This window comes from Rattus norvegicus, chromosome 6 (assembly GCF_036323735.1).
Source record: "Rattus norvegicus strain BN/NHsdMcwi chromosome 6, GRCr8, whole genome shotgun sequence".
Lineage (NCBI taxonomy): Eukaryota > Metazoa > Chordata > Mammalia > Rodentia > Muridae > Rattus > Rattus norvegicus.
The window spans coordinates 55,696,985-55,710,745 of record NC_086024.1 but is presented as its reverse complement, the minus strand read 5'-3'; the positions used below and the strand labels follow the sequence as shown (position 1 = coordinate 55,710,745).

The 13,761-nt window shown below is 47.4% G+C and overlaps 1 protein-coding gene across 33 annotated transcripts in view; it reads right to left on the bottom strand.

Annotated features, from left to right (window-relative positions):
* Positions 1 to 994: 994 nt before the first annotated feature.
* Positions 995 to 13,761, bottom strand: part of Atxn7l1 (ataxin 7-like 1) — a 222,443-nt gene continuing 209,676 nt past the window's right edge. For 17 of the 33 annotated variants that reach the window (XM_039113161.2, NM_001427851.1, XM_039113165.2 and 14 more), the window contains 2 exons: positions 12,376 to 12,681; positions 8,745 to 10,054 (listed from right to left, as the gene is read on the bottom strand). In XM_039113161.2, the coding sequence (XP_038969089.1) occupies positions 8,965 to 10,054; positions 12,376 to 12,681 (1,396 nt within the window). In that variant the 3' untranslated portion in view covers positions 8,745 to 8,964. Of the gene's footprint in view, positions 4,529 to 5,739; positions 6,123 to 8,744; positions 10,055 to 12,375; positions 12,682 to 13,761 lie in introns of those variants that run through there. The other 16 variants (XM_063262082.1, XM_006240016.5, XM_063262087.1 and 13 more) reach the window with 8 other exon arrangements.

The following is a 13,761-nucleotide window of genomic DNA, read 5'->3' as shown; positions in this document are numbered from 1 at the left end:
GAGGCTTAACCTATACCCTGAAAAAAATTCCTCAGCACGACCCCTGGGTTCCTGCCCCTACCAACTGCCTGCACCATAATGGCCATGGAATGGTTCTGCAAAGTGCAACCTTTTACACATCGGGCAGCCTTTCGGATAGACATGCCAGTGCTGGCCTGGGTAGTTTCAAGGAGGTGTTGAATGTGGGATGTGAGTATGGAGATTTGAGCCTCTTATTTTGCACAGGGTTTTCTGCACTAAGTAAACACTGAACCACTAGAGTACCTCAGGCTGCTTCTGTGGAGATCACAAGACAGATGCAGCCAAAACACAGCCCTTTCCGCCTTGCGTTTTTTACCTCAGAAGAAACGGTGTCTGCACCCAACATGGTTTCTCTGTTGAGGCTGAGGAGGCCTTCTTCATCTAAGCAAGTCTGACTGCTGTCTAAAATGTGTCTTAGCCTGCTCACTTCTCTTCACAGTTACCTTTATCCCAGAACCCCAAGGCTATATTCATCTATATTCATATTCATTTCTCTCTCTCTCTCTCTCTCTCTCTCTCTCTCTCTCTCTCTCTCTCTCTCTCTCTCTCCTGCTATCTTTCTTCTCTGTCTCTCAGAGACAGGGTCTCCACCTTTTCTTCAGGAGAACTCCCCAACTCCCCAAGTGGAGAACTCCATGTTGTCCCAGCTTCTGCAGTCATTTTCCCTCCCACATACGTAGCACAGTCCTTCCCACCACAGCACTTGCTAGGCTCTGGGATTGCACACAACATCATGTGCTATTATTTGCTCTCCCTTCAACTGAGCTGCCTCTGGAAAGTAGCTGTCTATTTCTTGTCAGTGAGCTCAAAGGCAGGCCCAGCAGCGGTTCTGTAAATATTTGTCCGATGGATTCACCATCTACTCCTGCCATGAATAGATGCCCCCTTGGAAAGGGGGTATTCTGATGAGAATACCTCCATTCACAAGGAAAACGAAATGTAACGTCATAAAGTTTATAAAAAACAGAAGACCTTTTTTTTTTTACAAACATATAAATTATTTTATTTACAAAGCCATGTTACAAAAAAAAAAAGCAAAAAAAAAAAAATACAATCACTTACTGGAGAATATTTCCAGACCTGGTGCTGAACCACGGTAGTATCAATAGATACATATTTGTTCTTTCTTTTAAAAACTGTAAGCCATAGAGTTTACTATTTACACCTACTTCAGACATTTATCTGCTTACAACATCACAGGCATGGAATGGATTCTATCTGAGAGTGCTAATTCATAAAGGTGCGGGACAAAGGAGGAAAATATTTAGTGTTACAAAATAGGGATTATAGAAAAGAAACCCACTCCTTGAGTGTGGCCTTTGTTGAATATGATTGGACATGCTCTCTTCAAAATTCTTCTGGAAAAGCTTCTAAAATTGGTTAGTAGGAAAGGACAGATGAACAGGTGCAAATTCTCGTCTGTGCAACAATAGTTATTTAATTTACCCCATGACTGACCAGCTACATAAAACCCACAGAATTCTGTTAAGGTGCCATGGGCTGACAGCATAACAAAATATAAGGTGTAAATAGAAAATTTCATTTTTTTCCTTTTTCTTTTTAAAACAAGAGTTCACTGAGAATCAGCAATAATAGAATACGCTGTATAAACTATTTTCTACAAAGGTTGATCAGCGTTATTTACAGTTGGTACATCGATACAAAAGAAGGCATACAAGTTATCCAACTCGATTTTTTTGATTTTTAATCTTATATGGCTGACAGGTCTATGCATTGCATTATGCTTAACATCCAGAGCCTCTGTGGCTGGCGACGTGTCAGGAGCTCCCCAGGTGGACAGGAGTGTGAGCGGCCAAGGGGCAGAAACAGAAGGCTGAGTGGGGTATGGGGAACAGAAAGACCCAAAGGGTACCGCTCTCCGGATGTTTTAGGGGTTGGTCCAGTTGAATTCCATGAGAACAAATCCAAAGGAAATCTCTTCTTTGCGTTCCATTTCCCCCCCCTAGCTGCAAGCATTTAATACATCAGAAAGTAAACGCGGGGATGACTGTGAAAGAAGAAATACCGTGGGTTTTCCCTTTTTGCTCAGTTTTCTGGAATTGTCCTCACCTTTTGGTCAAAGCAGTCACTCAAGGAAGTAAGCAGCTTTTGCGTGGAAAGCCTCTTTCTTCTAACCTCCGATGCGCGGCTTGGCTCCGTGCGAACCGGTGCTGAAGCCTGCTTGCTCCCTAGGTCGCTACGGAGCCGCTGTTTCTCACAAGCCCGCTATTTCACCTCTCAACCTTTGTTTTCCCTCTTTGAGTAGAAGAGTTTATGGGCCAGAGGCTTATTCTGTTGCTGAGACTTGTTTTGTTTTTAATCCTGCAAGTTTTACAACTCAAAATAAATTATGTATTTATATATATTTATATATAAAACGACATCTAAAACCGAACAAGACAAAAATTGTGCAAAAATAACAAAGATATGTACACACTTTTGAGTCTGAAGAAATGTACAATAAAAACATAATTCAAAGAACATTTTAAAAATATAAACATTGCTTAAACTTTCCTAAGTTTCATATTGTTTCTGAAACTATTCTGGTCAGTTAGCTCTGTAATATAGTAAAACATAAATTATTACAAAATTAACACTATAAAAATTTACTTTAAGAATATCTTCTAAACTTTTTTCGCAAAGGATCTAACCTTGTTTATAATTTCTTAAACATTTATAAGTCTTAAAATCTGCCTTAACCTTAAAAAAACAACAAAACCCAAAAAGAAACAAAAATAAAAAGTAACAATTGCCCCTTGAATTTGCAGTCTTTTTTCCCCCAAGACGTAAATTAACCAGCATATAAGTGCACTTTTAACAGTGGAGAAAGAAAAACAAAATAATCCTAACCAATGTCCTAGTTAGTACTTGCTTAATATAAACTCCTGACTTTAAAAAAAAAATCTTCATTTTCTATTTAAAAGTTTAGGAATCCTGTAAGAAACACTGTCAGTGCAATTCCATCGAGGGAAATCTCTCCCTTTGCCTCCCGTCCTTGCAGATTCCAAACCGTAACAGTAGTCTGATCTTTGGGTTGGGAGAAAAGGAATGGGAAGGAAAGCTTCGGGAAGGCAAGGAGGGGTGTGCCCAGCTGCAAAACCAGCATTCACTTCTGATTTCAAGATGGCACAGAATGTCTGGCAGATCAAAGCACGGAACACCCGCTCCATGTTGGCGAACTCTCTTCCTGATTCCTCATCAGAACTTAATGGTACGGATGTTTCTTTCAAAACTCCAGTGTGAACAGCTTGATTTCTGTGGGGCTCCAGTACCTCCCCGCTGCCCCTGCCTCTTCTCTATGCTCTGGCCTGCCTGAGTCAGCGCATCTGAAGATGAAATGCGCTGAGTTGCAAGCATATCTCAGGTGTGACTGTGCTACCAATGCTACTTCTTATTCCCACAAGGGGTTTGGCACAAAACCCTCCTTGCAGACTTTCTTTCTGAGGACCCTTCCTGGCCCCAGAACCTCCTTAGGTCACTGCACCACTTCACGGAGTGGCTTCCCTGGTTCCTATTGGCTTTCAACTGACCCAGATTTAAAAGAAATTGTGCACTGTGTCCTGAAAAGGACTTTTCAGAGTATATTCCAAACAGGCTCTGACCATCACAGCCATCGGGTTCCCAACATTTTAAGTCTTTTCTGAAGGGCACAGCTGGGCCTTGGCCATGAGTAAACCACACCATTAAAGGGCCAGAGACCTCACTTTAGCAGCTGGAATTTGGCTCAGAATAGAGAGAGCTGCAGAAACCAGTGGAAGCTGAACCACCACCACCACTCACTCTCCTCCCCAACCCCTCCGCACGCTCCCTACCGCCCCCACCCCTTGCAAGGTCCCAACTCCAAGCATAGGCTCCTCCCCAGTAAGCCCCTCCTCCAGCTCGCCGTCCAGAGCTGCTGGTGGGAGCCAACAACTTCTTGTGGCCATTGGAGCACAATAATTGTCAGGTAGAATGGAAGGGCAGGGTAGGAAAGTACTCAGAAAGGACTCGGGAGAGAATGAGCTCTGCAAGTGCTAAAATTCAAGAGCTTCCACCTGTGCCAAACCGGAACCGGGACCCGGAACCAGAACCGACAGTTTGCAACCTCTGTTCGCAGGGCTGGAGCAAAATGGCGGTGCACTAGCAGCATCAGGAGCAAGGGGCGTAACCCCAAATGTAGAAAAATGAATAAGACATGACAAATAAAAACAAAAACAGAGAAAACACTGTTTTCTGTAAATCTTAAATTCAGGTTCTTTTGCCTTTTAAAAACTAAATCCACGTTAGAAGAAGAAGAAGAGGAGGAGGAGGAGGAAGAGGAGGAGGAAGAAGAGGAGGAGGAAGAAGAGGAGGAAGAAGGGCCAGAGCTATAGGCAGTATCCAGGAAACACTCCCCTCTATAGGCCAGCGGCACCCTCCCTTCTCCAGACTTAGTCTCCTGGGGAGGGTGACAAGCAGGCTTGTTTGAAGTGGCTTCACCATCTTGTTAGGGAAGAGTCCTTATCCTTCCCATTCTGCTTGTATTCTTCTAGGAAAGAAAAGAAAAAGTTGTCTCGTTCAGGATGACCCATGAGGATCCAGGAGGGAACCTTGGCTTTCTTGTATGTCACAAAAAGTTAAAGAGCCCACGGCCTATACCTGGCTAAGAGTGATCTTACTTTGAAACTAAGACGATGCTATAGGGCGTCCATGTGCTCCAAGGCTTGAGGGAAACAAGGGGACAAGTGTAGAGGGCATTCATGAGATCTCTCCTGGATAGAGGGCTGGGATGCCTGCATGCTCTCTTTGTATCTTCATTTTTATTGTTTTTTTTTCTACATAACATAAGCAACACCATGAGTTACATAATGAAGGCATCTAGCCCTGGGTTAAGCAGAGGGGTTTTGGAAATTTGGGGTGCAAGTAACTCATCCTCTCAGGGTGGCTGTCTTCACTTATCAGCGGAGTACAATCTTGTCCCTCACAGAGTTGCTACAAAGCTCCAATGACTGTGATGTCTGTGAAGGGCAAGCACAGGGCCTGCAGACAGAGGCTCTCACGTAAGTAGTAGCTGCTGTCGTAACATTCTTAATACAGCCAACTGCCAGCAACTGCCAGCATTGGAGTCCCTATCTGGAGCAACAGCTATGAGCTGTGCTTGCAAGGGTAAAGGTGCGTTCTCCAGGCATGCAGAGCAACCTCTAGAACTCTTCTGGACTAGTAAAGCAACTGGCTGCAGCTGCTCAGTTGCACAAAGTGACCCCAGGGGTCCTCCAACCTCTGGGGATGGCAAAACATCTCCACCCTTAATCTTTGGTCAAACTCTTTTGGGAAAGTTCCAAAAGGGCAAACCAAGAATGAGGACCGTATGTCTGAGGCAGCACACCAACTTGGTTTGTATTCTCTACTCCACGTACTTTCATAACTTACTGCCTCCCCACTTTTCCCCTTGACCATGCACACATGCTCCTTTGGATAAAGTCACTGATCGCTGAGCTTCCACACTGAGTACTTTACAAAACCACTGAATGTTCCCACTCTGAAAGCACACACTGAATGGGAACTACAGTTCACCAGGGGCCTTGGAGAAGGCAGTGGCTGACACACACCCCGAGCTATACCCTTCTGCTATACTGTTTCACATCCATGAGGAGCTTAGCAGCTAGTATCAATGTGTCAACTAACAAACCAAAGAGCTGGTAATAACAATCACTGTAGCTAACACTTGACTTTACTATGTGCCAGAGAGTAGGGTCTTTCTTTTTGTTTTTGTTTTTTTTTTCTTTTGCTCATTTTTAGAGACTTTACATAAGTAAACTGATTTAATTATCATATAGGTCATAGGACCTTAGGGACCATCATGATCCCCACTTAACAGAGGAAGAAATGGAAGCATAGAAAATCAAATTGTTCAAGGACCCAAAGGTGATAACTAGAAGTTCTAATGTTTGGAAGCCAGGTTATCTTCTTAGCTGGAGGTGAGATGTGAACTAGGGTCTGACTTTTGTGTACATTCTTACTGATTGGATGTTAGCTTTATGTGGGTCCCTCCACCCCTAGAAACTTACCTGTCGGCTGTGTCCTGGGCTGGATATACTTGAAGGACTGGATTGTGACAAAGCTAGGCTGCTATTTTTTCCAACCTGAAAGACACCATGAACCCCCCATTCAGACACAGAGGCAACTTGGGAAGGACCCTCTGGTGTCATATGTTGTTGTCGGGGCAGAAGAGTAGACTAGTACCCCATGCCTTATTCCCCTAATTCTGGCATGGCAGGAAAAGGGGCAACAGTTTATGGGGGGCTTTGAGCATGCCCACCTCTCAGAGATAAACAGTGATGGGAGCTCTTAGTTTTGCTCTTCAGATGTGCACACTGCAGGAGACAGCACATGTCTCTCTCTACCTCAAGAACCCACAAGCTCATGGGCCTCTGACCACAGTGCAAGCCCACTCCATTTCTAACCCTGGTCCCTTGGGTGTGCTACAGATAAAGCGCCAGGTCTGTCTGGTTAGAAGATCAGCATTTAGCCTCTTGTTCTTCCAAAACCCAGCCATCTTGCTGGGCTGCCCTTGTACGTACAGGGCAGGAGGAGAGGGGTACTTTTCCCTGCCTGACAGTATCCCTGTGATGACAAGCCTGGGAACATATATATCCTTTCTGTGCAGCTGTTCTTAGCCCCTGGTTGGGTGGGTTCTGAGAGGAGCTGATGACAGTCTTATAACCCCAGCTCTTTGCCCCCAACCTCAAAACAGCTCCTCCACTACTTTCATCCCCCCTTTGCACATAGGCCCATACCTGTCTTTCACAGTCCTGCTCTGAGTTCAACGTAATACCTCAGTGGGAAATTCTGGCTTTTTACTTCCCAGATACAGTAAGAAGAAACTGCAAGCTGTCTGCAAGACACACAGCTTCATTTTGGATTTCTTTTTTAGAGACAGGATCTCACCTCATGTAGCCCAGGCTGGCCTGGAATTCGATATGTAGCTGAGGTTGACCTTGAACTCCAGATCCTCGTACCTCCATCTTCCCAGTGCTGGGACTGATTACACATGGACCACTGATACCTGGCTCTCATCTTAGGTTTCTTGAGCTCTCTTCTCTGCCTTCTGACAGAAATGACAGCAGATGCCAAAGGCATTTTCCTTTCCCTAGTACTTGAAAATGCCCAGTGCTGAGTCTAGCCAAAGCTATTTCTCAGTGGCCCAGTGACAAGTATCGAGCTATCATCATGTTGGGGGTTGGGTACTGCCTGGCCTGCAGGCACTTGTCAAGGCTCTCCTGATGCACACTCTCTGGGGAGAGGTTTATCTGCTCTTTCGCCTGCTAATTTTGCTGACTCATCACCCTGACTAAGCATTTCAGACATCTGGGAGCCAACAGGCCAGTACTCCCAGACATAGGCACTGAAGACTTGAAGGGGCCAAGAGCCTGAGTTTAAGCCCAACTCCTGGGTTTATGTCCCAGCTGGGAACCTGTAACCATCCTGTGCCTTGCTCGGGTCATGTATAAAATGGGTTAAGAACAGGTTAGGTGTTGAGTTCCTGGATCTGAAGTGTTTGGGGACAGGGGCCATCAGTTACATCCAGTCCACTGCTAGAACTTGATCTAAAATGAGGAAAGCAATATGACTTTGCTACAACCAGGGGAGGGCCACAAGCTGGGGGAGTGGTCCTGCATAGCAGCCTGTTGGAAACACAGACTCCCTGCTCACCTTCAACCTGCCTATTCACCTAGATCTCTAGGTGTGTTGTGGGTACACATTCCAGTCTAAGAAGCCATGTGTGCCGCCTCCTGAGTCTACAGGGGGTATTGTTTAATCTCCAGGTAGGATCTGGAGGGTGCTGGCTGTATATGACTTTGGAGGACTGGTGTCTCATGTCACTTTCCAGCCAAGACTGCAGCTGTCTGGTCCTGTTGGTGCTTATGAATACGCTCACAAGAGGTGCTCTTCTTGGGGTTTTGCTAAGTGTCACATATGGTGACACAAAACATTAGAGAAGTGGTTCTCCATGTTCCCTTTGGGGAATAACACTTCACAGGGGATGCGTATCGGATATCCTATACATCAGATGTTTACATTATGATTCATAAAAGTAGCAAAATTACAGTTATGAAGTGGCAACAAAAGTAATTTTATATTTGGGGTCACCACAACATGAGGAGCTATAAAAGGGTCACAGTACTAGGAAGGTTTGAGAACTGCTGCATTAAACCATTCTTTAATAATCCTCTCCCGTATCTCCAAAGTCCCTATCCCTAAGTGGGCTGCTGGCCTTGGGGTCTGGTGTTAGCTCCATGGTGGTAAACCTGGGCTACTCTTGCTTCCAGAATAGCTCTCAAAGTCTGCTCAGAGCAGGCGAAGGAACCTGGGGGCCCTGCTCTCAGCTCCCATCTGGTAGGCCTAGAGCTGTCATCAGTAGCCCTCCCAGTCCAAGGAGATAGCCTGGATTGGTAACTGGAGCAAAGTCCAAGGAAAGATATAGCTATTCTTGGGCCATTCGCACCTCCCAGCTTCCTTACGGTTCACGCTTTTGTGGGTAACCTGGCACTGAGCACTCCTTTGCCACTGGGTGCAAGGTGCAGTTTTGCATTAGGGAGGGACAAGCTATGTCATGTGTTAGGAAGGGAGGGCAGCTTGATGAGGTGAGGACAATCACCTGGGAGCTGGCTGCTCAGGCTGCCACTCCAGGTGGTACCTGGCATCATTTAACCAGCCTGGGTTTCAGGCTCATCCCAAGGGGATTCCAACAGATCAGAGCAAACTTCTTAGCAACACAACTCTTTAATGAAATAGATCTCGTATAAAACCTCAAGGTATGAAACATTCAAAAGGAATGGGGGAACTCAGAGACTCTTTGTGCCTCGGTTTACCCATCTGTTAAGTGACGGCCATTTTGTACCCCTGGCCATTTTGTCCTGGGTTGTTGTGAGGACTAAAGGAAGTGATGACTGTAAAGTGCTTGCCATAGAGATTAGCAAAGTCCTACCAAGAACTCTCGGAGCCTACGGGGAACCCGGAAAAAGGAGACATGCTTGTGTTGCCTGTCTGAGCCACCTGGCCAAGCAAGGGCGCTGCCCAGCTCCCCCTGCCCCCCAGAGCCGATGAAGGCAGTGCCAGGAGCTCCCTTACCTGCCGAGAGGTGGCGCTGTTAACGGGATCGGGCACCGGTGCAAGAAGGCTGGGTGGGTTCTTTTTGTGAACGCTATTCATACCAGGCATTTTAGTGATCTTACAGGCTTTGCTACTAGGACTTGAATTCTTACGCTTTTTTCCTTCTGATTTGTCAAAAGAGAGGGGCAGAGAAGACACAGCATTGTGTGAGGCCAGAGAGAGGTCCCCTGCATGGAGTGCAAGGGAGGACACGGAGAGGGGACAGGAGCCACTGCTGCCACCCACAGCGCCCACCTGTCTCACTATGTCCATGGGGCCACTGGGCAGTGAGGTCCGTCCTGAGGGCTCCAGCTTGGCACTGAGTGGGCTTACCCCGTTATTTGAGTTGTGCACAGACAAACTGTTATAGGGAGGGGCTGCCTGATAGGAGTTCAAAGCAGAACTGGCATTCAGAACGCAGTTCTTTTTGTGAGGCCCTGACAATGGAGACGAGAGGGAAGCCTGCAAGGATAAGGAGGAGGAGGAAATAGAGGACTGCGGCTTCCTCTTTTTGTTACTTGGAGATTCGTCGCTACGAGCGGACAGGTCTTTCACTTTTGAGGATTTGCTGGTTTTGGTTTTGGATGGCTTGTGGGATGGGGAAGGAATGACAGCTGGTATCGGGGACACGGCGGATGGGGCCTTGAAGGTTGAGTCCATGATGCTCAGGGTTGCAGCCACATGGGGGAAAGCTGTGGTGTGGGACATGAGGACGCGTGGGTCCGGCGATGCCACAAAAGCTGCGTCTGAGAGCATGGCTGATGTCATTATGTAAGAAGAGGTGAGTCTCGAGCTGATGGGAGCTGAAGGAAGATACACAGCACTGGGGTTGCTGAAAGGCTGCAAAACGGATGCTGGAACGGGGGTGGTGATGTGGGCTGCTGGCGAGGGCATGGGGCTATCTGCCGCAGGAGGGATCTTCCTAAACACGAGAGAAGAGCCAAAGAGAAACAGTGAGACATCGGGTTGGCATCGCCTGGGAGGCCCGGGTGAGCTTTGATCGGCAGGGCTACAGAGGACACCCAGCAGGACCAGACTATGGAGAATGAAGCCTTGGAGGATGATGATCTGAAGGATGGTCCTTCCCTAAGCTGACCACGAAAGCAACATCAGCATCTAGCTTAATTAACACTTTCAGAGCCTGTTCTCCACACTTAGCTACCAGAGACTGGCTCCTTTGGGTTCATGAGTAAAACGCAAATGCTGTCAAGACTGTACCTATCCTGAACAGTCTCCTTCCGCCTCACACGCCTTTGGCAGTGCTAAAAGTTGAGGAGGAAAAGAGGCCTTGACCACCTGGGCATGTTCCCCCTCTGCCTACTGCAACCTCTTTCATTCCCGTTTCCTCCACTCTGCTTTTGGCTGGACCCATTTTAGAAAAGGCCTTTCCCCCACTTGTTAGCATCCCCTTGCCATTGGTACCCAATGCCTCTGGCTACTCCAGAGAGAGAGGCCCTTCCATTTCAGCCCATGGCAACTCAACTGGATTGTGGTGTCCATGAGGTTGGAAAACGATAACATCATGCTGCCCATACTTAGGGCAACTTGTATTTTTTTTCCTTCTCTTTCTAGTTCTACTTCAGGAGGAGGTTGGCATGAGGCTGCCCTTCCATAAGTCTCCCTGTTCCTGGGCTGGGAAAAGGTGAGGGTCCCGGACTCTAGTGTATCCGGAGGGGACTGGGAGTTTAGGGGCAGGATATGAGCAGAACAGCAAGGGAACAGGAGAGAGGTGGGAAAGCCACCATTTTCTTGATTGGCTTTCTTAAAACTGGCATCAGGGTGGGGGTGGCAATGCCTGAGGGGAAAGTCCTTGGAGGCAATCCCAACAGCAGGTAAGGCGCCATCCTTAAGGCTTCTGCATACTTGGTCTCCAACTTGTGGTCTTCCTGCCTCAGCCTTCTAAGTGTGGGACTAAAGCATGTGAAAACACCTAGCCACAGGAACCTTTTGACTTGGCTTGGAAATGACTCCCACTTCCATCTTCTGGCTTAGACCCAAGCTGTTGCTACTCTTGGGGCCTGAGATGGCAGGGGGAGGGGGCCAGGGGGCCGAATGGCAGGGGGAAGGCATCCCGGGTGCCCCACACAGCAGTCCTAGGATCACACAGCCCATTCTCCCCTGCCAGCCACCTCCGGTGGATAGGGAAACCCTCTCCTAGCATTCCCTTCTGAAGGTCACTTGTCGGAGCCTGTGGCTTCCATGTCTAGGGTGGAACCCATCGGCTTTCTTGAGTACAGAGGCATAACATCTTTGAAACTGTCAGACCAAGGAGATCGAATCCAAGAGAAAAGCGGTGCCAACCCCACGGCAGCCATGACAACATCTGAGAATTTCCTTCCTCTTGAGCCCACGGTACATCAAAGCTCCTGATGGCCCTATAAACAAGATGCTGCACCGATACTTCTCTGCCATGGATGAATGAGTGTGTGAACAGATGGATGGATGGAGAAGTGGATGGAAAAGCAGGTGATCTCAGCGGCAACACAACTGTACTGTCAGGGACTGTGCATGCTGGGCAGGGTTCCCACAGGGGCAAACCACAGAGGTCTGCACACATCCTTAGAACTGTCTGGCCCTGCATTAGGCTTTCCTGAACGGGCAAGGGCACATTCTGGGAGGCACTAGCAACTCTCCTGCTGTCTTTCTTATGTAAGGACAGTGGCATGGCAGGTGTCCCTACCCCACCCCCGGCTTATGTTCTTACCATCTAAGTTCAGAGAAATAGACACAGCGGTAGAGGTTGGAGCATGACTTGTAATAGGGGTAATTTACAAGTACCAGACTGTTAATTTACTCAAGAGGACGGGGCTTCGGTTGAGGACCTTGGGTGAGATACATCTTACTGTCTCGGTTTATATTTTCCTCAATAAACAATATAAATACCTCAAGTTGTGCAGACAGGCAGAGTTGAAGTCCTAAATCTTACTTGGCCCCTGCCCAAGACGGGAATGGCTGCTATTTCTGGTATCCTTTCTAGACCTATCTTTCCTCTCCTCTTCAACCCTCAGTGGTAAAGGAGAAGTGGGAAGAAGAGCTGTCCCTGAGAACATTTACCCCCCATGCTAAGCAATTTCCATGTTTCCTAGGTGCCCTATGGTAGTGAGTTTCACCTTTGCTGGGCTGCCTGACTTAGGCTTTGCACATGGCCTACAGGAAGTCCCATCTAAAAGCCCAGAGATGTGATCAAATTCCTGACAGCTCCCATCCTCCCATGCCAGCTGGCGTGGAGATCCAGATGCTGACCTGGCTGAAAGAGAATACTGTGTTGGCGTCTCCTGGTGCAGAGTTAAATGCTTGTTAAAGAAAAAAGAGTCTTGGCCGTTCCTTTTCTTCCTAATGTCTTCCATGCCCCCATCGGCTGCCATCCCTCCAGGTTCGGGCCCTTCAGGGCCTGGAGTTTGGGCAGCGAGGTTGAGAGGGCAGCGGGGTGCTACGCTCTCCAGAGTTGACACCCAGGCAGCCCCAATGTTGCTCAGTGACAGCAGATTGGTTAGGCAAGTCCTGAACAGAGGGGAGGGACCTGATGCCCTGTGGCTCGGGCTTCTGTGCCTGAGGAGGAAAGGAATATGGAGCTTGAGCTGACAGAGCACCAGCGAGTGAAATACAGACCAACACATTCCTTCCACGTGCCAGGGACGTACACTTCTATAACACAGGAGTTCAGGGAGCTGGGAGAATCACCAGGGTTGGCTGCCATGTTTGAAAGTTAATGCAGGGGGCTTGTCCACCAAATAACCAGGAACTAGGTAATCCCTAAGAAGGACTTCCTAAGGTTCTAAATGCATACAAACAGAAATTAATGATGCCCTATAGACAAGCAGGGCAGTCACTTCACATAGGAAGACACTATTAGCTTCTCTTGTGGCCCTTTCTTAGTTAATATACCAGCATCTGTCCTGAGTCCCCTGTGAGTGCTGAACAGAAACAATGTGGACCCGGGTCTATGTGTACAAAGAACCGCCCGGGGAGAGGAGCAGGCTGTAGGTTCTGTTTTGTCTGTTTTTCAGGATGCCCTGTGACCTCTCCTGGGCATCACTGGGCAGGCTGAGGGTCTCAACTGTTATTGAGACCCAGACAAACATGATCCATCCTTTTACTGGAGTACACACTCAAAGCTCCCTTAGGAGGAGTGTGGGATGGGGACATTCAGGGGTTGGCAAAATGGCCAAAATGTAGCTTCTTATGTGTCACAGTTGAGAGGATCCAGGCTTACTATTCCTTCCCAAGAGCATTCTAGGTTTCTCCCCTTTCTGTACACCCCCTATAAAATGTAAGCACATTGGGAAATGTTGGAGAATAAACAGTGGATCATAAGCTGGCCTTTAGAGGAGAGAGAGAAGGAGAGGTGAGGAGAGGGCCCTAGGGAGATGGGGAGGGCCAAAGACAAACGTAACCAACGTCACAGCATTGCTCAGAATCTGTTCTATTGGCCACTGTACATAGTTTTTAATTGAGGACAGCAACTAGCTAGAAATTTGTGTCTAATCATTATGAAATTTTACCATTGTTCCTGAACCATTCACATCACAAACAGAAGTACATTCTTAACATCTTTAGACAATCTGAATAGTGAATTTTTTTAAAAAAGAAAAGCCCTATAAGCCTATGGAATAAACTTGCTTTTTACCG